The following is a 25288-nucleotide window of genomic DNA, read 5'->3' as shown; positions in this document are numbered from 1 at the left end:
GCCAATTGGCCATGGTCTGGTGTTTTATATCATATCACTTCATCTCTATTTAAATGAACATAAGTGTATTTATACACGAAGTTGCACATGGATATGCATGTAACAATTGAAGATTGCTTCCATCTTTAATGTTACATATGCCTGCTAGATATGATATAACCATTTTGTTGCGTTCTCTAAGTGATGACTAAACAACTTTTACAGGTGTATGGCCTTGATATCAATCCTCAAGCAGTACAGGTTTCTTGGATAAACTTATACTTGAATGCTTTGGATGAGAAAGGTCAACCCGTTTATGATGAAGAGAAGAAAATATTGCTGGACAGCGTGTAGTTTCATGAATCTGATCTACTCTCTTATTGTAAAGATAATGACATTCAACTTGAAAGAATTGTTGGATGCATACCTCAGGTATTGCCTAGGGTGTTATATTTGATGAAGTTAGCTCATACAATGGCACTGGAATGCTAATTTACCTAGTTTGCCCTTATTTGTGTTCTTCCTGCAGATTCTTAACCCAAATCCTCATGCAATGTCTACGATGATTACTGAAAATGCAAGCGAGGAATTTCTGTATTCGTTGAGTAACTACTGTGCACTTCAGGTTGGGAGAGATATTTAGTATTTTAATGTTAATGTGTACCTGAAAATTGCTCGTAAGTTAGCATTGTATGCTGCAAGTTCATATCCCACATTGCTTCCTAACTTGTAGTTATAAGTCATTAGTCCTTGGCTAACAAAGTTGTATGGCCAGAGAAAGTAAGAATGAAAAATAAAAATCCGATGCACTATTGTTTGGTATACTCACTGATTGAAAAACAGTAAGTCTTGTTTAGGTACTTAATGCTATTGCAGATCACGCCTTTACAATCCTAGGGAGCTACAAACAGTTCTAGCAGCTCCTGATTTGCTTGAATGGATAAAAACTGAAGAAACTTTTTTGACATAGGAAATTGCTTCTCTGAACATGCTATGGTTCCAACGGAACATAAAATACATTGGGCATCAGACTTCTGTTGCTATATACAAGTACAAACAAACAGTGCATAAGAGTCTTGTGGGTTACTAGCATTGACCACTTCTTTGTATGAGCAAGGCACGGTATTAACATCACAGCAAAACAGAGGATTACATTGGGCATCAGACTTCTTTGTTGTTATATACAACATATGATTAATCACCTAAAAATCACAAAATACAACTTACAACACAGGACTAAGTAAAGAAGAAGGTACGTACAAGTACAACAGTATCCTCATTCAAAGAATGGAGATATGTGCGGAGTGGAGAATATTGAACAACGAAAACCCTTCCTTTAAATTCCCACCAACGAAGAACATGTTCGAATGACTAGTGCTCAAAACCACTCAACCATACATTTCGGGTAGAAACCTTCATCAGCAGCAACGGAAGAAAGACTTTGTAGTTCTTTCTGAACTTTCCGCCTCTCATAAAACACTGAGCACGCTAGTGAAGTGCACTTGACTCCACTTTCCACAACCCAGTCACCGCCTCCACAATGCCGACAAATAGCAGCAAGGTGTTGCATCTCTCCCTCCAATTTTGAAGTTCTTCCAATCACAGCTGCTGCAGCAGAAGCTCCCTTTTGCAAACATTGATTGCAAATATGGGCTGATGCCTGGACCAACTCACCACAAAGTATACAATGTTTTGAGAGATAATAATAATCAATTCTGGTTCGTTGTGCATTTGGAGCAGAGAAGGGGCGTTTAGCAAAGGCTTCCCTGACTGGACGGGGCATCTCTATAAACCACTGGTTCAAGTCAGCTCCAACAAGTCCAAATACCCGCTGCAAAGCAGGGATTATTTGTTTGTTGATGTAATATAAATCATTTAATCTAAAGGGGGAATCCATTGCCAAAAGTTCCAATGGATCCACAACCATATCAATCAGGCGGGCCCCTGGCTCCCCATGGATTACAACATAAGGTATTCGCTCTGCATAGCGTGGTTCTGCCCTTGGATCAGCTCTCATCGCTTTAGTGGCCACAATTGCTGCTGGTGGGAGAGATGAAGAGCTCCTTGTACAGTAGGTACCTAATCGAACCTCCTTTGCAAAAACAAAATCCTGAAGAGAAACCCTGCCAGATAGAATCCGGGTCCATTGGCGCTGCAAATATGCTTTAAGTTCAGACGTGTTCTGATGTTCAAAAAAGAGTCTCAACGAATTTTCCAGTGTCTTGGAAACAGCTCCACATGTATCCCTACGTACTGTCTCAATGCCTTTAGCATCAAATACAGGTTCAGACTGTTCTGGGCTCTCGTAACTGTAACCAACATAGCGTTTCTTAGTAAGAAGGAAGCATGGATGATATACTTTCTCCATTTTCAAAGTGACTGGGTTTGGATTCATAGCAGTGATTGCAGAGGCAATCTCATTCCCAATTCGAAAAGACTCTTTGACCGTGCGTCCTTTGAGGAGGACAAACAAGCTGTCAGTATCACCATAAATAACTTTAGCTTTCCATTTATCATGTGCATTCACAAATGAAATTGCCTTTTCAAGAGTACTACGGCCACATTGAACAATACTGTCTGCAAGCTCTGCACAAGGCATGCGACCACTAAATCCAGCAGCTGTATAGCCATATGTTACATTTGCTATCAGCTTCAAAGCAAGCTGCCTTGCATTAAAAATCCGGTGAAGAATTTTCTGTGAGGGGGACAATCTTTTCATAGCTTGTTTCACCATTATTCTAGTTGATAATATTTCCTCTAATAAACGGGGCGTTATGCCTTTACAGACCTTTGAAGATACATACATAACACCATTTGGAGTAAGTAATATCTCATTTTTCACTCTCTGTAGAACAGAAGGATCCGATGAAAATGAACTAACCCCAAGTGTATTTGCCTTTGAAGGAGCAACTTTTCCAAGGCATGTAGAAAAGCAAAGATTGTATGCAATCATCATCGAAGGATAGAGAGACTGAAAATCAAGAACAACAACGGGATCTGCGTAAAAACCAGACTCTGGTTCCATCACAAGTGGTAGGCATTCCATTGCGGGTTGAGAAGCAACCTGTTGACTTCCTGGGGATATAGCAAGATAATTTTGTGTATGTGCCAATCTCAGAAGCATGGATTCAACGCGGTATTGTGAACCTCGAGAGAGAACTGAGAAAAAGTCAATACCAAACACACGAGCAAGTTCTGATGTTCGATTTATCTGCAAAAACACATATCAAGATAAATCAAGCAGGAACTTACAATTAAAAAAGAGAAAACCCATTAAATTCATAACTAAGAATATCAGAAAGACTTTGGTTAACAAAATTGAAGCTCTAACCAGGCTAGGGCATGACAAATACACCTCTATCATGACAACAATGCATAACTCAACCGACAAAGTTTGGTATCCTACCATATCAAGTTGGTTCATAATCTCAAGGTTCAATCTTGCTCTATCTATAAAATACTCTATACATCTAAATCTTCCTCGTCCAGGACCACAAGAAAACCATTTTGTCAGTACTTTGTGATGAAATGAAGGAATTTTTCGCCTCAGCACAGCTTCAGCTACTGCTTCAATTGTGTACATATTAAGCTTAACTTCACCACGCATCAATCGCCATACATTCAAGACAATTCTACCACCAACATGAACACCACTAGCATGAGTTCGACCCCATTCATCCTCGATAATGGCATCTTCTAGTATGACAGGATCAGCATTTAACTGTTCAGGAATTAAGTTATCAAAAATTCCTTTCTCAGGAATATCTAAATCTCCAGCAGCTATCTTGGTTTCAGATGGTGTTCGAGATATGTTATTGAGTAAACCTATACCGAGATATGAAGCCCTTTCTGCCAAAAAACCAAGAGAACCACCTTGAATATCCCAACCCATTATTATATCTGGGTCAGATGAACAGACAATCTTCATAAAGTGACTCAATAAGTACTTCTCCTCAGAGAAAACCAACATCTTGCAGGCAGATATTCCATCTAGAGTCCTGCAAATAAATGAAGATTATAAAAAGCAATTAGGAAATAGCCATCTTCCATAACAGAGAAAATAATGAAGGCATCAAATAATGTTTATGGCATAGGCCACAAAGTAGCCCAAACCAACAGTAACATTCCAAGAGGCAGCAACATACATAGTCAGGTGCACAACACAACATTTTAACAGGTTATTCCAATTTTATGCTATAAAATGTAATGAATATAAGGAAAAAAATGTGTAAGAATAGCCCACCTACATTTAACTCAAAAACCAAAAGCAACCAACTAGTAAAAATCACAAGCGTGTGCACACACATAGTACCATGCATGTTATTTAAGGAACATTCAAGCAGGGTGATACATAGGAAAGTAACAATAGCTGTAACGGCTGTATGGGTTCCCCTCATTCTTATTGATTGCCCACTTTTCCACTTCTTTTACAGATGGATAATAATTTTATTAGGCCAAAGAAAATGAATTAAAAGGAGAGGAAGGAAAAAAGATCTTCATCAAAGTAATAGGAGGGAAGACACAAAACAGAAGCAGCCCCCTAGCCTTCAAAATAAAGAGAAGCAGCAAACAAAACAAACTTTGTTGTGGTGCTAGAAGTTATCTTCTTATCTTATTCCAACATTAAAAAAAAAAAAAAAAAATCTTCTTTCCCTATATTTCAGTTGATTGCAATAAACATGAAGATGTTTGGCTAAAATGCACCAACACCCATCCAACTTTCACCAATATTTAGGGAAAACTTTTATTTTTCTCAAGGGTATGGGCATGGGTATTACCCTTAAGTGCCTTTAGTGGCCTTGAGACATTCACATGGTCACCTCCCATTCTCAATTTGACTTGAGAGTAACAAAATAAAAGTATCTATTTGCACCTGAGTCAGCTTATGGGTAAAATTGACTGAAAATTTAGTTCAGTGGGCTTAATTTTATTCTTTAATTATTAAGTTAGCTATACACCAAGTATGCTGTAAACCCATGATCTTACCCTTCACCCATTCTTACATAAGAAGGGAGTGACATTGAGCTAGAGTTCATTGGCACTAGTGAAAATTTGAGGGCTATAAATGCATTTTAATCAAAAGGTTTGTTATTATTCCTTTCTCTTATGTTCACATCTCCCGCACAAGAAATAGAACATATGAGTTGATTTTTCACTTGCAAACCAGACCTATCAACAATTGTCCACATTACAAAAATTTAAAACATCAAGTCACACTCAACACAAAACAAACAATGGAGAAAAATTACATGAAAACTCAATTTGATTATCAGCAACCATACCTCTTAAAACCTTCAGTTTTACTATGCAAAAGCACATAAACTTCAGGAATGGAATCCATATCATTCTGAATAGCGAGAGCTATGACATTGATGGCATCAAATCGAGGATCAGGTCTAAGATCTCCTCTAGATTCTGCTTGAACCTATTCCCATTATACAATTGTAAGGGAGAATTTATAGACAGATCATTTTATCCAAAAGTAATAACAAGCATAAATCAAGTTCTAAAATCTGGTTATAGAAAGCAACAAAAGTGGGAAAAAATGATTCTTAATCACATGAATGAACACACAATATAAGTTATTTTTTACCTATCAAAAAAAAAAAAAGAATGAACACACAATATAAGTCTCAGTATATACCAAGACATACCACAATGGATTCATAATCCAATACATTTCCTAAGGAAAGAGAGAGAGACCATGACTAATTTTTCAAGCAAATATTGAAAATTTCCTTACTCCAGTGATACACAAGTTATACCAATTATAATAATAATAATAAAAACTAATTCATAAATATTTGATAATACATAATTTGGTGTCTGTTTGGGAACAACCTATCTAGCCTTTTTTTGAAAATTTTTTGCTAAAAGTGTGTTAAAGTATATTTATATTTCAAAAAAGTGAAAAAAAAAAAAAAAAAAAAGAGGTTTATTATCTTATTTTCATATTAAAAAAAAAAAGGCTTAACTTGATATGAAACTACAAATTTAAAATTAGAGGTAGTGAATTCATCACTAAACAACTTCGAAGGAAAAGGAAATGTACTATTATAATCCTAAAAAGACCAAGCCAAAATTTTTCTTTCTAACTCTCCCTGGTCTTCAAATACTATCAAGTTGACTTGACAGTATTGATGTTGGCAAAGTTAAGATGGTAATATACTTTCATACCAAAACTAAACAGATCTAGGATAATGTCATACTCATATTATCGTCTGAATGACCAATTTCCAAGTGCTAAGAGCATGAGAAAGTATGAACTCCCTACTTAAAAAGAACAACCTTCAAATGCAAAGCATATCATAATCAAATTGTAAATATTTGTGTACAGAAATATGGAAGAGTATTTCAAATAATCATGTAAAACATTAAGCATACAAACCCATGGAAATGTTCTCCAAATAAACATTAAAAAATAAATAAATAAATAAAATAAAATAAAAAACCATGTGAATTTAGGTTTGAGATAACATATCTTTCGAATATAATTTAGAAAAGTACATCTAGTTTTGCAAAAATATCAAACATAAACAAAAAATGTCAAACATAAACAAAAAAAGTAGTCCGATACCTCTATACTTAACAATGTCAATTGTTGTCCACCACCAACACTTGCAGGGTCCTGAAACCCACTTTGACTAAGAGGAGTAGGCTTTGATTTCCCATCCGGTCCAGAAATCTGAGACATGTCGTGTGAGGAATCAGAGCATGATTTTTCTTTTGCGATACTTCCTCCACCCTGGATTATTGCTGTCACCCCATCACCCAATGCACTCCTTTCTGCATTAAGGTTTCTGGGGTTTTCATGATCCAAACGATCCAAAATAGGCTCCACGTGAGATCCAGAACCAGATTCAGGCATATCCTTGTCGGAAGTATCAAGGAAAAAGCTTTGTGCCTTCTCACAATCATCAGGCAAAGAACTTTGAGAACCAATCAAACTGCTAGCTGAACCAGCAAAGTGTCACAAAATTGATAAGAAGTTTCTCATTTGCAATTGCAAATGCAAATGTTATTCTTCCCACAAATTAACAAGGGTAGCTTCCAAACATCCACCCTAAACTATAACCTGAGTTACAATATCTTCCTAAAGTTTAAATCAAGCAAGCAACCCCCTAATCTCACTCAAACTTAGAAAAGTGCCTTACAATTCCAATTATCATCGAATTAAGAGCAATTTAATGAACCTGAGAAAGAGAAAAAGCTGAAGAGAGCTTTGGTTGTATCTTGTATCTTCTTCTTTTTTTGTTGGGGGGTGAGGGGTGGGGGTCAGGGGAGGGGTGATACATTTCTTCAATAATCTGCTCCTACTTTGATGATAATTATAACAACAACTGCCAATTTGGAATTTTGAGTGATGTCAGAAGGTTGGTTGCTGAGTTCTAAATTTTAGGGAGGACAAATGAAACTCAAGATGATAGTTTAGGAATCATAGAAATTACACAAATAATACTAAAGTAAATTACCTTTCAAAGGTGATAGCTCCACTGATTCTACATTGCTCCCTCGAGAAGAACCTATAAATCCAAAACCAAAAGATAGCAATTCAGGAATTTTAAATAAATAATAACAGGAAGCCAATGCATTTACTTAAAGTCTTAAATGGATAAATAAATTATAAAAAATCAACAAATTTACTAGTTCTAGAGAACCTTTGTCATCACAGGATAGCCATCTATATACACTATCTGTAGGAGGAGGTGATAATACTGGTGTTAAGAGGTACAAGTAAGAGCCATCATTTTGACAATGAGTAGGGATGCCCATGACAAATTGATCAGAATCAGAGCCACTAAGTCTAGCATGACTGTCCACGATTTCTTTCGCTTCTCGACAGGTTCCCTCAAAGAAAGGGGAAATATCGTCCATAACTGTCCCTATTAAAAGAATATATATATATATATATATATATATATATATATATAAAAGTTGATCAGATATATTATAAAACATGCACTACAAGATGAGGTAAATCACCATCAACCCCACCCCACCCCACCCCACCCCACCCCAAAAAAAAAAAACACAAAAAATAGAACATAATTAAGTCAGTGTTTATAGAAACAAAATGAACAAATGGAGCTTTGTTCTAAACCAAAGGACCAATAAAAAAAACTTAAGGTATTGCATGTTATCAAGAAACTTTGCAACCTGATGGTCCATCAAAATTATCCTCCTCCGGATTAGAGATGGTAAGTGTAAATGAAGCATTTTCAAATGCCCTATCAGTCCAGTCTGCAATGGGGGGTTTCTTGCAAAAGGTCATGCCAATTAGTTCGGTACATTTTGCCTGAGTGTTGACAACTACAGATTCTGAGCTACCAAACCCAGATAAAACAAAATCCCCTAATTGTTTTCCACCGCGGCAATTCTGATTTTGCAGATCCATTGATTCGGTTGTGGCATTTGTGCCCGCAAGATTCTCAAAAGATTTATCATGTACCCACCCCAAAGATGGTTCATCTTTATGGCCACTTCCATACATGGAACAATCTGCACCAGATACTTCACATTCAACCACACCCGTTTGCAAACAGCTTGAAGCAACAGCATCTATTTGTCGAAATCTCTCAATAGCCATGGCAGTTACCCCAGACTCTTTAACATTGTAAATTTGGGAATGGCCCATGGAAGTTGCAGAATCTATAGTCTTGGGCTTCGAAGTCCATGCTTGTGTATGCACTTGAGGACTTGTTGCTGCAAAATCCACAGGAGTGGTATTGGCTCCTATTCTGACCTCATCACCAACTTTTTCATGAGAACCAGAATGGCCGTCTTTCAACCTACTAGCCTGTGACGAGAAGTCATTGCTGTACAAAAAAGGCAGTTTTCCATACAAGGAAGAATCAGAATGTGCTGCTTTAACCTCATAAGTCTCACAGGAATTTGTTTGCTGGCCTGCAAGAGATTTCTTCAAATTGAGAGACTCAATAGGGATTTTGTCTAGTTCATCATTTTTTATTGGGCAGAGAAAAAGACCTTCTCTTTGCTCCCCTTCCAAAAGCATCTTTTTATTTCTTCCAGACCCACCTTCATGTGGTTCAACTAGGTGGGATCTCTTTCTCCTCATCAAATCTCGCACAGAGCATCCAACCAAAGGGCTTGATTCCTTTAGATCATGAACATCTGTATCAACATTTTTCAAAAAACTATCTGCACAATTTTCTGCCTCATTTCCAGCCAAAAAACTTTTACCTACAGGATCTTTAGTTTCACAAACACAGGCATCAATCATGTGGAGACCAACAGGCTCCAAATCATTCTTCTCCTTTTGCACCTTGGAAAATGGTAATGAACCCCATTTAGATTGCTTTCTTTTGTGCTTAATGGTGAGCCTAGCACCAAAATCCTGCAACGACTGGCACTTTGAAGACCCTTCAAATTCATGCTTCATCACTGTTTTGGATGAATTTCCTGTTGATTCAGCACAAGGAATTGAGATTAGATCATCCGCAGAGCCATCTACTTGTGGAATCATTTTCTCTGATGAACTAATAGAAGAATGATTCTGATCAGAGCAAGGAGAAGCTCTCTCCTTCAGGCCCTCAAAGTCAATCAAGTCATCAATTGAATCAAGAATGTCTTGACACTCCTTCTGAGACTCACTCTCATAATCCAAATTAGCCTTCTCCAGCACCTTATCAATGGTTGTTGCAGGCAACAAAGGACTCAGAACAGTTTCACGAACAAGTTCATCGTCAGAATTTATATCTTCAGCAGCCTGAGATGTGGCAAGCCACCGTAGAAGACTGAGGGCTTCTTTATCTACAGCCTGAATACAACACATGGATTTTAAGAACACATGAGAGATGTCTAGTAAATAATGAACACCATTTCACCAACCAAACAAACACCATTGTGGTACAATTACACGAGTTCTAAATATCTCAGTCTGAGAGAGAGAGAGAGAGAGAGAGAAAGAGAGAGAGATGGTTTAAGAAAACACTTAGAAGAAACCAAAAGGCATTCAAGACAGTATTGCAGCTTCCATATCCAATACCATAAAATAGCGAAGGACCCCATCACGTCACATGGTCAAAAGAAAACTTATGCTTAAAAGTGAAAAGGCCTAACATCCAGAAGGATAAACATGCAACCTCATGATGAATTACCTTTGGATCTAATGATTCAGTAATTGCTGATGACCGCATTTCATCAATGGACAATGGCTTAATACTTGTATCCCTCCCTTCAGTGAGTATCAGACCATCTTCTTCACATATTGAAACTTGTGGTGACAAAGATCCAATTACTTCTTTTTCTTTAGCATTCTTTGAAGGTTCTCCATCTATGTTAATAGGGTTAATATGTCCACGTCCAACCAAATTTCCTTCATCAGTTGATAATGTCATTGATTGCTTTAACTTCACATTTTTCCCAAATGGAGTCAGAGTCAAAGAGGTTTCTGCTCCACCACACAATTCAATAAGTTTGTTCTCAAATTCAAGACCTAGTGAGAGAGTTTTAAGAACATCTTGTGGAGGTGGTTTGCCAGGATCAGGAGGCACTATCACCTCATGCATTCCAGTCCTTTCATACTCCTAGAACATCAAGGGGAAATTCATCAAATGACCAAACAATATAAAATGTCACAAGACTCTTAAAAGGCAAAAAATGGATATGACTAAAACAGACCTCCCATATTGGCACAAGTGACTGAACCATTTTCACTTCTGAACGGGTTTGTGAGAGGGATGAATAATTTTTAAACTGCTGGTTAAGAACGTCTGCAAAACCCAAAAGAACAATTCTCACATTAACCTATAAAGAGAATCTTAAAAAACTAATGTGATATAACTACAAAGTCAAACAAACCATCTATGGAAGCATCCCCCTCAAGTTCACAGACACTTTGACGTTTATTGCAATAAATATCCTGGCGTGAGGAAGCCTCAAACTCACTAGGCAATTGCCATATCCAATCAGCTGGAATTGTCGACGATATCCAAATCGGTGAACTTAACGATGCATCACAACTTGGGTCTGCCTAATGGCAAATTCACACATCATTAATGATTATCACATAATTATGGCAGACAAACATTTACGTTCATCCCAAAAGCACTTAGCACAAAAAAGAGAGGAAAAGATAACCTGGAAATCAGTAGGCATGCAAGTCAACTTATCCATATGCTGTTTATGCTGACCAATATGATCAGATTTCCTTGGTGAGAAAGTGTCTGGCACTGGATGACGGAACTTCATCTTTGATAAATGCATATGGCCCATCCCATACAAGTTATAATCAATCTGACAAATAGAAAAGCTTAGATCTCATAAAATGTAAAACAATAAAGAAATTGAATTGAAGTATGCAAACATTGCACAAGAATGAATATTAATTGTGAGTCAGAAAAATGCATCACAATGGGACCCACATCATAAATGTCTTATGAGGAGCACAAAAATAGTGGTTCCCAAGAGTACACATGTTGCCAACCCACCAGCACCTCATTGCCAATTGCCTAGTGAGTGACTATGTTAGCATTCCTCATCATAAAATAACCATATTGTAAGTATCTTACAAACTAAGAATCATTTGGGAACCACAATTTTCAATTTTATTAGACACCCCACAAAAACAAAATTAAATCAATGATTCAAACAGAGGGAAGCATTTACCAAAAACTGGAGAATAAAGGGAATATGTGATTCATAGGGCTGTAAACTTCCATCAAGAACTGTACCACCCTGAAAAGCAAGTATTACTATTTTAAAAAGCAGGCATTCTAACATGTCTGCAAAAAGAACATAAAACAATGAATCTAAATAATATTCACCTTAGATCAAAATTTAGAGGCCATAAAAAAAGCTCAATCAAACATAGGTGACAATGTCCGTGCAATGTCTACAAACAGTAAAATAAGTGATGCATTTGTATGCTGAACACTGAACAGATATATTGTCAGAGATCACCTAACTAAAAAACGTAGATGCTTGGGTGACAAAAACTTCTACAAACAATAATTCTCTTAATCTAACTTGCAAAAGTCACAGCAAATTCCAACCAATTGGTCGCAACATTTGAAAGGAGGGCAGTGATTAACATACATCACTCTTAAAATTCTAGAAGAGAGAGAGAGAGAGAGAGAGAGAGAGAAATTATTTTTGAAAGTACTCCAAATCATGCACATTAACCATAAAGGATCGCATCCTATATGCTTGAAGAAAAATCATCTACAACACAAACCTTAAATGTACAATTATACATTATCACTCTGTTCGTTTCGGTGATAATGTTTTCTAGAAAATGAGTCATTTTCCTAAAAGTATTTTCTATAAAACAATCTCATTTTCCTATGTTTGGTAACAATCTTAAATGAGTTGAAAAACAATCTCTTAATTTCTTTTATTTAGCATGCTGTGAGATAGAGTTGTTTTTCAAAAAAATTAGTTGAAAAATATCTCTAAAAATAAGTCAATATTTTTTTGTTGACCAAAAATAGTTTTCCTTTTAATCATTTTTTCTGATGCTACCAAACACTAGAAAACAAGGAAAACCATCTTTACACAAAGTTTTCCATTGAAACAAATAAAGCTTATAAGTAAAGGAATCTCAATAAAGTACATAAGAAGAAAATACCATGATAGAACTTATCAAAGAAAGAAATTGACAAGAAATAGCAGAAAATACCATGATAGAACTTATCAAAAAAAGAAATTGACAAGAAATAGCCGAGGCAAAGGAAAAAAGCTCCACTAAGTGAGCAAGCAAAGATAAAGTAGTTAAAAAAAAATATACAAACCACAAAAGGATTCCAAAAAACAACTGAGCATCAGTCAAAGGTTGAAGAAGTGTACCAAAAGAAGTTTGGCAGCACGGGAGACGTCATGTGGATAATATCTATATCTTTGTCAAGGTGTTCAATAAACATACTCTTAGACTATTATATGAATATAAGAGAACTCTAAAAAAGATAGTATAATGTTTGGATACAGATGTATTTTCACAAAAAGCTCTTCAGATGAATGGTAACCATAAAATTTCCTTGCTCGTACAAGGCTGCAACCATGTACATGCTGTCGCTTTGAACCAGCATTACCTTTAAGCTGTAAGAGTTCAAACCAAAGCAAAAACATATGATGCCTGCAGGATCAGCAATGCAAAGGACAAATTGCAGAAACACCAATTAACAAACAACATAGAGGTTAGAACAAAACCTGTTGCAACCAAGCATACCTTCAAAGCTTTCTCAAGAGCAAGAGATACAGCATGTGTGTATGAATCACCTATGCATATTAACAAGAAAAAGGATAAACTCAGAAATTTAAAATAGGAATCATATCTAAAGTATATATAGAGCAGAAAACCAGACAGCAAAAATCACAGCACATCTTAACATCAGGACAGACAAACTTAATTTCACATTAGGATGGAAGAAGATATCACATCCAAAATGAAATTAAGAGATAAAATATATATATATATATATATAGCACAAATTCACAATATCAACTAAAAAAAATTGACTCTGACTAACTAGGAGCGGCTACATAAATCCAATTTTTATTCCATTGGCTTAATTCTAAAAATATTATCTACCTTCCTCGTGTGGTTGAAGCAATATATCTGCACAAGGCACATATAAATAGGGTAAAACCTGCAAACAAATGTGGATAATTTAGTCAAGAATAACAATGTACTAATAAAGAAAGAAAGGAAGAGTAAATTTCAAACACTTTTCATATGCTTAAAGTACTCTATACATGAATTATTGCTTTACGTAGCATGCAATATCTGTTATTTCAAATATTTTTTTCTTGATAACGTAGGGAACCTTTCTAAAGAAGAACCCTTTAGACTCGCCTTTAGCACAATGTTGATTCACCACCAGAAAATGGAAAAGAAGCTAATTTTTTAGAAAGAAATTTTTCCAATGTGCAATTGAAAAGAGAGAGAAAAATGAAAGGTGGATTTGGAATATCCTTTTTTAAGTCCCACCAAATTTCACTTCAAAGTAGGTGGGACTTAAATTTTGATATTGAAGAAGAAAATGCGCGTCCTAATTTTCCCTCCATTTTCTCTCAATGTAACCAAAAGGAGAAATATATAACTTCATAAACTTTGATATGCCTATTTAAACTACTGCATTCAAGGAAAATTGACAAATCCAAGCTTTTGATAACATTCAATAAGAAGCCAGAAAAAACAGGAATTATCTTACCCCATGGATGTGCAAGCAAGTCTTCTGACCAGCCGGCGTAGAACCATATATTCTTATAACAGGAACCTCATTCACTTTGCCACCTTCAACAATCAAAAAAACCACTTAACACATAATTTACATTTCTATGAATACCATTTTCCTAGCTCTATGTTTGGTTCCCCGGAAAAATGAATAACTACATTTTAACTTGAACATTTTTTCACCACAGCAAAGTGTGCAAAGAGTCTTCACGGATTTTCAAAGAATTTTTTTTTTTATAATAAAAATAATTAATTAAAATTCTATTATAGTTCTGTAAAAGTTGACAAAATTTCAACTTGGTAACTGAATTTTTGCCCCAAAAAAAATAAATGTAAATTTCTAATATATATTTCCAAAATTGTGAACTGAGTTTCACTTTCTTTTCAATTGAGAATTAAGCGGCGTCGTTTGAGAGTGAAAGTAGAGTGTACCTTGGAAGGAACTGTAAGAGATATCGAGGCCATGGATCGGCGGAGCCATGTAGTGATCGATGGAGACGATCCGAACGCTGAAGGCGTTTGAATCCAACTGCGAATCTGCCATTGATTGTCTTCGAATTTACGGGAATGCCATGAAATTTTTGCTTCTGGGAATGGAATAGGAAGAATGAGGGAAAGGTTTTGAATTTTGGTGGGTTTCGAGGGAAATTGAAAATTTATAAGTAACCTTGAAAGCTTCTGTGGCACACTATTGCAGATTTGTAATCCAGAGAATGTCAATATAGCAATTTTCTCCCCACTTCTTTCGTTAAATTGTGGATAGTCCACTGTTAGAATTTTTTTGTTTAATAATAAATTATACTAACACTTATGAGATTTTAGGAAATGTCAAAAGAATCCCCTTCTATATTTGAAAATGACACTTTATTATTATTATTATTTTGATAGCAACACTTTATTATTCTTATTTGAATTCTTCAAAAAAAAAAACTTGTAATTTCTTATCATATAATCAATATGAAAGATACTATTTTTAGATTATTTGAGAAGTTGTTATAAAGCTAATAATTAAGGGGCGAACACAATTTTTATATTGATCTCGCTTGTAATTTCGAAATATCTATACTACTATTTAAGGGGCTTTCTCTGTTTGGATTCTTATTTTTTTAGTTCAAAAATGCCTCTATAGTCTCATGTTTAAATAGAGACAAAATTAAATGACAATTTGGTAAAAACTCATTTTTTAGTTCAAATATGCCCTTACAGTCTTATGTTTAAGTAGAGACAAAACTAAAGGACAATTCGGTAAAAATACAACTCCAACTCCCACTAAAATATTGCCTAAAAAATAAGACCATTCTCCTATTAATTTTTAAATTGAATTATTCACTTATAAATTAGATTTTTAAAATAAAAATCATATATATATAATAATTAAATACAGTTTTTTTAATAAAATAAGACCACTAAAAAAGAAAAGTCTCATCGCACGCGCAAAGCGCTTGTAATGGGACTAGTATATCATTGTTCTCCTTGAGTAAGCAATGTCTAAAAAGTAATCTATCTCCCATGCACTTCTCTATAACCTAAACTATGGAGTAGTCTCTTTTTGCATCTTTGTCCTAACTCCTTAATCTCCTCTCCTTGACGTTTCTTATGATACCATCATTTCTCGCCTCCATGCTAACACCTCCCTATTTCGGTCATTAGCTACATTAGTATTTTTAATTCATCACTTGATAGTGTGGAGCATTTTGATACAATACTAAAAGGTTATGAAGTAAACTAACAGACTTAAAAAATTAAAGACCAAAATAACATACAACCTAAAGGTTAGAGACCAAATTCGTAATCTACCCTAATTTTTATTAATTTTTTTGAGTTATGTTTACTAATTACAGTTGGGAATTCAATCCATTTGGTCCATTTTTGCATAATTTGGTCCACATTGGTCCATTTAGGTCTCCTTCGGTCTAATTTAGTCCACTTTGGTCAATTTGATTTACTTTAGTCAATTCGATCAATTTCAATCTATTTGATTCATTTTGATCGACGTTGGTCAATTTCAGTGTACTTACTTAAGAACAGGAAAAGACAGGTTTGGTAACAACAATTATTTGAGTAATACCAATTGTAATTATATGATAATTTTTTATTATCAAGATAATTTCATTAAGGAGAACGAAAATTTAGAATAATAAATTTGAAAATTAAAAATTTTAATTGTACCAACAAAAATTAGGAAAAAATAATGCATGATAAAAATCATTAGATGAATATGGACCACTTATAAAAAGAATAATATCAACCAAAAATACTAAAAATAATAAAATTATATATCTGTAAGAATACAAACATGAAAAGTACTTTTAGATACTGTTTAATTTTTACGGAGAAAAAATTATCTACAATAAAATTTAGAAAATAAATTATATCACATCATAAAATAATTATATATCCTCATATGAGTTTGCAACTAGTCAATTCTAAAAACCAAAGTTTGGCTGAGTTAGGCTTGTTAAAAGAAAACGTAAAAGACTTTGGTTTAGGATAGGAACTTTTAAGCTTTGATTATGTAAAATTTGATGTAAATGGATCTGCAAAAAAAAAAGTTGCAAATATAGCAAAGGATAAGGAAGGATTGTAGTTTTGTTGCCATCTCCTTTTGCTAATTGATAATAAAATATTTTTAAAAAAAAGCCAATAGAATCCAAATCTAAAACAGATGATAAAGTAGTCAGTGTCGTATAGAGATACTTGAACTTGTTCATTTCTATTCATCTTTAGCTTTGGAGAAACTTTTAGGTCCACCGAAGGATTGCTAAACCCTATTTCGTCATTCACTGTTGTTGCATTCATACACTGCTCGATCTCAGAAGCCCAACAAGTTCGACACTCATTGTCAGGAGCTCAAGTCTTAACACTCAAGCTCATAGTTGCTGCATCTTTCACTCTCTGTGTCTCTCACATTTAGTTTTTTTTTTTTTTTGGAATTTGATGGAATGATTTGGTATGTGAGATTCACATTGATTTTGTTTCAAATATTTTTAAGGGCTGGGCTAATCTTTTTGTAAAATTTGTTGATTGGGCTAAGTTTTCTTTAACTTTTTATTATTGATTTTGTTGTTGAGTTAATATTTTGGGCTTTCTAATTTGTTTTTTGAATTTCAGTTAAGTAATTTTTTTATGGGCCTTTTCTTTTCTTTTCTTTTTTTTTATGAGCCTTTTCTTTGGTTTAAAGGGACAAGTTTTTCTCTCTTTTTTTCTTCATGGGATGGGGCAAGTTTAATTTCATTGAGTCAAATTGCTAAAAATTAGGTAGCTATATACATACTATTGAATTTTTTTTTTTTTCAAAATTTAGGGAGGCCATTGCCCCCAAGTCAATGAATGGCTCTTTTTTTGTGTCAGACTATGATGGGCTATTTGTCACTTTCATATGGACGCACAATTTTTTCTTCATTATTCATAGTCTACCACTTGATCAGTTGTAGTACAAGTTGTGCCATTTTATGAGATCTTAGAATTTTTTCAAAAATGTAAACCCACTTTTTTTTTATAAATTCTCCTCCTAAATATCAATCCCATATAGATAAGGCAAATATGTAATTCAACCACCATCATAACTCACCCAAAAACAAGATAATGAAAACAATAAAAGACACAAAAATTTGGTGACGAAGTTGAAAATCAACGAAGAACCTTTTCAAATGGGAAAAAAATCACTCTTAAGAATCCAAAATTAGTCGGGGCATGCAAAATCTTGGTAACTCTATGCAAATTCAACAAATGCTCTGCTTGTCTTCCTATCATAGTAGGCACATAACTCTCAAATTCTTCTACATGAACATTCTCCAGCTTGTTCGATCTAGTTAAGTACAGAATTCAGTAGGTGCTCCGATGCATCTAAGGACTAAGGAGTGGACCTCAATTACTCTAGGAAAAAAAAAATTTATTCGTGATACTTAACTCGTCGTCGTAAAATCTATTTTAAAAATAAAATATTAGTAATTAAATATACTTAAACATCATGTACAAATGTTGGTTTACAATTATATAAAGAATGTGGCCTATCTTGCCTGATTTAAAAATGAAACTATATTTTAGTTTCATCGGGGTCTTTGCTAACTACGTTAAAATCAATGATTTATATATGCTCCTTAAAAGTCCTCTTATTAGTCATTAGATAAGATTAGAGATTTCACAAGTTTTAATTAGTCGACTAGTAAAGTTTATGATGGTTGAATAAAAGGCTGTTTGGTTTTTTTTTTTTTCATCGCTTATCACTCCTCGTTCAATTTTCGCAACTCATCACTCATCACTTAAATATACCAAAATTTCCCAAACCCCACCTTAGTTTTCTCGGGAACATTCTATAGCCATACCCCTCTTTCTCCACATCATCATCATCCATCCAAATTTATCTCTACATTTCAGGACAATATCGAGAACAATCCAGAAAAGCAAACGCACAAAACTGACCTCTCCCATCTCCTATAAAACCCCAACCCCACCTTTAACACAAACCAAGTTACAAGCTCACAAATTAAAGCAAACCCACCATTCAATATATCCTTCATTCATTCATTTTCTCTCAACTACTACTACATTTCTATTCCAAACTTCAATCCCAAATGGGCAAGCCAAGCTATAACATTTCTTTGCTTGTGATGGTACTCGTTGGTCTCGTGGCCACACAGGCCAATGCGTTGATGCCATACACAAGGTCCCTATGGGACATGATGCTCCCATCTGAGGACCCTTTTAGAATCCTTGAACAAACCCCACTAACCATCCCCAAAGGCATTGAGAACCTCGCTTTGGCACGTGCAGACTGGAAGGAGACCCCCACAGCTCATGTCATAACCTTGGACGTGCCTGGGATAAACAAGGATGATTTCAAGATTGAGGTGGAGGAGAACAGAGTGTTGAGGATCAGTGGAGAAAGGAAAGGTGAAGAAGAAGCTGAGGGTGACAAGTGGCATAGGGCTGAGAGGACTAATGGCAAGTTCTGGAGGCAGTTCAGGTTGCCAGGGAATGCGGATTTGGATCATGTTAAGGCACATCTTGAGAATGGTGTTTTGAGGATCACGGTGCCAAAGTTTGCTGAGGAGAAGAAGAGGCAGCCTAAAGTGATTAACATTGCTGTGGAGGGGTCCTCTGGTGAAGACATTAAGGCTACCAAGGCTGAGATATAATGCATAATGCTCTGCATTTTTTTTTTTTTATTGTGTCTCACTTTTGTATTGTAATATTTATGTTTCAAGGAAGATATGGCACTACTTTGTACTGGGAGTTTGTTTTGTATTTCAAGTTTTTGTAATCTGGTCTTCATGCAATAAAATCAAGTTCCATAAATTGGAAATTTCGGCCATACTTTAATTAAGACATGAGATTCTAATACTAATATTAGTTAGAGTTTTGCCTAAACATTACATATTGGCCTCCGTAATAAGTAGAAATATTTGCAAAAAATGCACTCGAAATGCAATCCAGTTTATTTTCTTTTTGGCATTTCTTTTAATCAAGACTCTTATCTATAGTAATTTTTAAGCTAAAAGGGTTGAGTTTTATTTTTTTAAAACAATTTTTTACTGATATGTGCATTCATCATAATAAGAGGAGTTATTCAAATATAACTTGTGTGCATGTTTGCTCCTACAAAGCTACAAGTTTATTACTAAGTTCACTAAGTGGATGAGTTTATTATAAGTCCACGAAGTGGACAAGTTTATTACTGAATCCACAAAGTGGATGAGTTTATTACTGAGTCTACAAAATGGATGAGTTTATTATAAGTCCACAAAGTGGACGAGCTTATTACCAAGTCCAAAAGTGGACGAGTTTATTACTAAGTCCCAAAAGTGAACGAGTTTATTACTGAGTCCGCAAAATAAATGAGTTTATTGTAAGTCCACAAAGTGGATAAGCTTATTACTAAGTCCACAAAGTGGATGAGTTTATTATAAGTCCACAAAGTGGACGAGTTTATTACTAAGTCCGAAAGTGGACGAGTTTATTACTGAGTCCACAAAGTGGATAAGTTTATTGTAAGTCCGCAAAGTGGACAATTTTATTACCAAGTCCACAAAGTGGATGGTTTTATTACTGAGTCCACAAAGTAGACGAGCATATTACTAAGTCCGCAAAGTGGACGAGCATATTACTAAGTCGACAAAGTGGACGAGCCTATTACTAAGTCTGCAAAATGGATGAGCCTATTTATGTAAAAGTGATTTATTTTATCATCTCTCTCTTCTATTACAATAATAAAATAATAAAAAAAAAAGCTTCTCTATGATCTCCTCTCTCTCTCTCTCTCTCTCTCTCTCTCTCTAAACCAAAGCTTTAAGAGTATATTGGTTTAGGTTTATGGTTTCATTTGGGTCATCTCAAACCAAAGATTTAAGGTTTTGCTGGTGGGTCATAGAGTGGTGCGGTGGTGGTGGCATAAGATATGGGATGTGGGTTTTGGGTTTAGATGGGTTGTGCAATGGTAGATTTCGGTCTGTATGGTAATGGATTGCAATGGTGCATTAGCTTGGTGTTGTGATAATGATAGTTGTCCTAGAAACATCTTCAAGCATGCCACCCTTATCTCCAGCAGTCAGAGATATTTCTTCCTTTGTCAGAGCCAATGATATTTCTTCCTTTGTCAGAGCCATATCTGAATAAAGATTACCAAAAACCAAGCCCCCTTACTCAGTTTGACATTTGTCAGTCCAATTTCAATCAGGACCTCTACTCTCTCGGACATTTGTCAACAGGGAACCAGCCCCTACTGTCTTCTATAGAAACTCCTTATACTCAGAATATAAATTATTTTTGTAAGTTATTGCCTATAAATAGGCCCCTTGTATCTTTGGAAAGGGCAAAGTGAGTAAAGCCTTTGTAAAATGTCTCATATGTTTGATGTAAAAAAGTTGTTGAATCTAATAATATCTCTTAGCTTGTTGTATCCTGCTCTGTGTTCTATCTCACATTTTCATATTATCTTTTATACGTTCTTAATAATATGCGTCATTAACCAGTTTTCATAATCTTCTTACACTCTCTCCCTCTTTTGTTTCCTTTGCTCCCTCTATTAGTTGGTGTTGCAATAACGATGGTTGAGTTGCATATGATGGATGTGATTTTCAATAGGCTGTGGCGGTAGTTGTAGTGGGTTGCCACTGAGAGTGGCAGTGGTAGTGATGGTAGCTAGTTTCTGCTGCTAATGGCCGTGATTTTCATTATGAATACGAGTATGTGATTTAATGAGTATAGGTATGTGATTTTTGGTGGTTGTAGTGGTGGTGAGCCATGGTTGTAGTGATGTAGTTGTGAGAGAGAGAGAGAGAGAGGCATTGCTATGGTGAAGAGCGAGACAATGAATAACAAAGAAAAAGGGGGAGTGAAATAAATTAAAAGTAATGTTCTAAATGTGATGTGATGAATAAGAAAATGGATTTAAGTAGTTTTCTAGAGCGTACGCTAATTATTATGGAAAACAATTTGCTTAGAAGATTGTGTTTTCTTATGAGTACAAAAATAGGCATTGATAGAAAAGTAATATAAAATTTCACTGAAATATCTAACGATATTTTTTAGCCATTCTCATTTTTTACCAAGATTATTCAAACCTAAAACTTGTACATAATAAAGATAACTATAATCTATCCCAATAAATTTGAATTTTGAACCGAAATTAGCCCCAAATGTATAAAGAGACGCCACAAATTATCCGTATAACAAATCTCATCAGCCATCATAATATAAATATACTGGAGCTAGTTTCTTTCACCCATTGATAATGGTGGCACCACAACACAAATCAAAATTAGCATATCCTGGGACAGACATAGAGATTTGTCCAAAGACCAAACTCAAGCCCAGTCATTAAAATACGTTTGACCCAAGAGAACAAGATCAATCACAAAGTAGTTTCATTTGCACAGATAATCATTAATTCAAACTCCAATATCAAACTTTTGCAATAAAATATATCAAAATTCATTTCAATGTTTTCCTAGGCCAGCAAATAACTATCCCATATTTTGTCTTCAGGCTCCAACATAACTGAAAGTAAGCAGCATAATAATAGAACAGAACAATCATTTAGAAAAGAGAAGTTCCCTTCCCCTTTTTGTCTCCTCCTATTTCAAAATGCTTGCACCTCTGCAAAAACGAGTTGCAACAACCAAGCATTAGCAAAAGGCAAGAATAAAAAAGCCATAACAAACCAGCAGCGTGTATAAAACAACGAGAAAATCTGTGGAGAAATAACAATGTTGCAAATCAATTACCTTAATGGGGTGCTGTGAAACGTGTTTGCAGCCTTGGCATTGTAGCCTTAGCACAATCTTTTTGGTTGTCTTAGCCTGCTCACAAAAGAAGCCGTCAATATATCAACAATAGACATTCTTTTACATGTAACAGTAGATTTCCATTAACCGTTTAAATAACCAAAAAAATACTTGAAGGACTCTGAATTATTCCTCTTTTCAGTGGGGTGTGCCAAGCCTGCATTAGTGCATCGCATGGGAAACACTTAAAAGGCCTCAGTAGCAAGCTACTGTAGTGGGCCTTCCCCTTAAAAAATTAGTTTAATTTGATGTGACCCAATGGGCCACATATCAGATATTAAACTGATAAGAACATGAATTAATCTTGAAATATGATTTGGTTCTTTTTCGGCAGAGAGTTACATTCATGCAAGGGAGGAGAGGACAGAAGTAAAAATCATACCTTCTTGTGGAAAACAGGTTTTGTCTGCCCTCCATAACCTGATTGCTTGCGATCATATCGCCGTTTTCCCTGAACAGCAAGGCTATCCTTTCCCTTCTTGTACTGTGTGACCTTATGCAAGGTGTGCTTTTTGCACTCCTTGCTCTTGCAGTAGGTCTTCTTTGTCTTAGGAACGTTCACCTGTGGTTAACAGCATACAAACCATATTTAGCAGTGAAGGTAGGTACCCTTTGGCCATGTGCCATTGGCTAGTAAAACAGCAATCAGTTGCAAATTCAAGAGAAAATCAGCCATGAGTGTGCATAGTGATCCACCGCCATTTTATGATTACTAAAACAAGCAGCTATGACATTACAAACATCTTCTAAAGTGAGCATATCCAGAAAATTTAATTAACACCGAGAACATCAAACTAAAACTGTAAACTATTTAGGATCATTTCTCAAGGACATTATTGATTACTTCCATTCCCCTTACCTCAAAATCAAAGTTCTATAGACACCAAAAACTGCACCCATTTATGATCATTTCACAGTGGCCTTATTTCCATCTCCCTTATCCCAATATTCAAAGTCATATAGATACCTAAACACTCCTAGTAGAGTCAATTTTAGAAAAAGAACCTTAGCATCAAAAGCAATGGTTCTTCAAAAAACACAAACTGGTTTCATGCATATCATTGTACTCCACAACTCATAATCCCCATTTAATCACATTTCCTACACCAAATGATACATCACGCCTAAATAAAAATCTAATAAAAAATCACCTTGCCATCATCAGAAACAAGAAGCAAATCACATATACCCAAGCTATCACCTTGCACCACTTTTCATGGTGGCTATTATACAAAGAGAACTACACACCAGAGAAGCCTAAAACCCACACAACATTTCAAGCATAAGAACAAACAACCAAACCACATATGGGTAGCAGCTAAACCAAGAAATTGGGTAAATAAACAAGCATATATGAGAGAACCCAAATCACAAACAAGATGAACTAAGCAACAAATCATACATGGGTAGTTAAGCTAACAAATCTAGCCCACAAACCCCTACATCAGTACATAGTATGTTCAGATATCAATCTTGAGCTAAGCATAGCAAAATCCAATACCCACAAAGATAATAACTTATTCATTTCTAGAGCAACCAAATGCCCATAAAAACTTTGAAGAGAGCGAGAGAGAGAGAGAGAGAGAGAGTACCATGGTGATGAGAATCAGAGCAAGCGAACGAACCAGGCGTGCGTGTTGGTGTAGGAAAAACCCTAGCTCACTGCTATTAGTTTAGCTTTTATAGGGTTACGGCTAGGGGCTTGTTAGGGTTTGGGCTTTGCTACTTTTTTCTGTTTGTTTGGCTGCACCCGATTTTATATTCGGACCTCGGAATTTGATGTCCCGGTTTTTTAAGTGAATAATTGGGCCTGTGCCTGAAAGGGTAACAGAGTGTTAACACTTTGTAGAGTAAAAAATAATAAAATAGTTGTATTGGATTTAATTTTCATCACAAAATAAAAATAGTATTTGTGCTTTATTGGCAACATAACTATGTGTTGAATTCAATTGAAAATTTTAATGTACGACACAAATATTCTATCTAATATTTACCCTGTTGTAAGGACTTGAACCCTCAGCCTACTAACAATGGATGATAGCCCAATAAACCCAACACAATATATTTGTTGGAGAATGGATTTTACAAGAAAATGTCTCAGCGAGTTAAGTGTGGGCCATAGTTGATTGAATTCATCTCAGCCTTCCATTTGTTGATCTTATAGATGATCTCTTGGATGTTTGTCCCATCAAAAACCTCCTAGAAACTTTGTAAATAGTTGTAAACTGAGTTATTACTGTTCATGTGTCATTTCCACATAAATGCGCCCAATTGGTGGTAGCAACCATCTTCCCAATTATTTTTTCCTTTATTGTTGGCTTCTTTCCCTTAAACTTGTCTTCAAAATAATGGTTACCTCTTGCACAACATTCTCAAGATAACCGGGTTCCAACCTTTCACAATACTTTCCTGAAAGCTTAGCTCATCGGGAGCTACCACTAGTTTGTTATTACCTTTTCTTGTCCTCGACTCATTGACCCCGATATTTATCAAACCTTTCGACCATCCTCGGGTTCCCATATGTCCTCAGGCATGGCCCTTGGCCCATCACACTTGGCCCAAGTATCCTCACACCTATAACGAATGGTAGAGGAGGAGATGAAGAACTTATGTGTATAAATCGGAATCCCACCCCAAAATGAGTACCCTCCTTCTTCTTAACGATTTATCAAGAATAGTAAAGTGAGGATCATAACGAAATTGTATTACATATATATATATTTTCTTAATATATTTCAATATTTTTTTAATTTGTTTATATCTTATTGATTTGGTATAATATTAACATATTATGTATTATATAGTAAAAGCTTGACTCAACCATGCCTAT

The 25288-nt window shown here is 35.3% G+C and overlaps 3 protein-coding genes and 1 pseudogene across 3 annotated transcripts; 1 reads left to right on the top strand and 3 right to left on the bottom strand.

Annotated features, from left to right (window-relative positions):
- Window positions 1-791: 791 nt before the first annotated feature.
- On the bottom strand, window positions 792-14925 carry LOC142620515 (DNA polymerase zeta catalytic subunit). Its single transcript, XM_075793881.1, has 18 exons — window positions 14606-14925; window positions 14151-14233; window positions 13529-13586; window positions 13166-13215; window positions 12923-13035; window positions 12787-12829; window positions 11608-11676; window positions 11080-11235; window positions 10801-10972; window positions 10621-10712; window positions 10098-10526; window positions 8137-9757; window positions 7638-7862; window positions 7452-7502; window positions 6557-6933; window positions 5262-5404; window positions 3386-3977; window positions 792-3190 (listed from the first exon to the last, which is right to left on the bottom strand). Exons 1-18 carry the CDS (start codon window positions 14715-14717, stop codon window positions 1358-1360), a joined length of 6219 nt encoding a protein of 2072 aa, XP_075649996.1. The 5' UTR covers window positions 14718-14925; the 3' UTR covers window positions 792-1357.
- Window positions 14926-18545: 3620 nt separating this feature from the next.
- On the top strand, window positions 18546-19548 carry LOC142622018 (16.9 kDa class I heat shock protein 1-like). The gene has a single exon (XM_075795426.1). The coding sequence runs from the start codon at window positions 18748-18750 to the stop codon at window positions 19309-19311; it is 564 nt and encodes a 187-aa protein (XP_075651541.1). The 5' UTR covers window positions 18546-18747; the 3' UTR covers window positions 19312-19548.
- Window positions 19549-22023: 2475 nt separating this feature from the next.
- Window positions 22024-24190, bottom strand: LOC142620493 (large ribosomal subunit protein eL42). The gene is made up of 4 exons (XM_075793858.1): window positions 24051-24190; window positions 22841-23020; window positions 22399-22473; window positions 22024-22270 (listed from the first exon to the last, which is right to left on the bottom strand). The coding sequence occupies exons 1-4, from the start codon at window positions 24051-24053 to the stop codon at window positions 22211-22213; spliced, it is 318 nt and encodes a 105-aa protein (XP_075649973.1). The 5' UTR covers window positions 24054-24190; the 3' UTR covers window positions 22024-22210.
- Window positions 22600-22774, bottom strand: LOC142622981 (U2 spliceosomal RNA; annotated as a pseudogene).
- Window positions 24191-25288: the final 1098 nt, after the last annotated feature.

The sequence above is a fragment of the Castanea sativa genome, chromosome 1, assembly GCF_040712315.1.
Source record: "Castanea sativa cultivar Marrone di Chiusa Pesio chromosome 1, ASM4071231v1".
NCBI lineage: Eukaryota > Viridiplantae > Streptophyta > Magnoliopsida > Fagales > Fagaceae > Castanea > Castanea sativa.
This window is presented reverse-complemented; position numbering and strand designations above follow the sequence as displayed.

Excerpts from the sequence above, each read along its gene's own strand:
- LOC142620515 (XM_075793881.1), bottom strand. The coding sequence starts at position 14,717 with ATGGCAGATTCGCAGTTGGATTCAAACGCCTTCAGCGTTCGGATCGTC. Across the intron at positions 13,587-14,150 it reads CTTGCTTGCACATCCATGGG|GTTTTACCCTATTTATATGT; the intron begins GTAAGATAATTC and ends ATTTGTTTGCAG. Across the intron at positions 10,973-11,079 it reads GCATGCCTACTGATTTCCAG|GCAGACCCAAGTTGTGATGC; the intron begins GTTATCTTTTCC and ends ATTTGCCATTAG.
- LOC142622018 (XM_075795426.1), top strand. The coding sequence starts at position 18,748 with ATGGGCAAGCCAAGCTATAACATTTCTTTGCTTGTGATGGTACTCGTT.
- LOC142620493 (XM_075793858.1), bottom strand. Across the intron at positions 22,474-22,840 it reads AACCTGTTTTCCACAAGAAG|GCTAAGACAACCAAAAAGAT; the intron begins GTATGATTTTTA and ends TTTTGTGAGCAG. Across the intron at positions 22,271-22,398 it reads TTTCACAGCACCCCATTAAG|AGGTGCAAGCATTTTGAAAT; the intron begins GTAATTGATTTG and ends TCGTTTTTGCAG.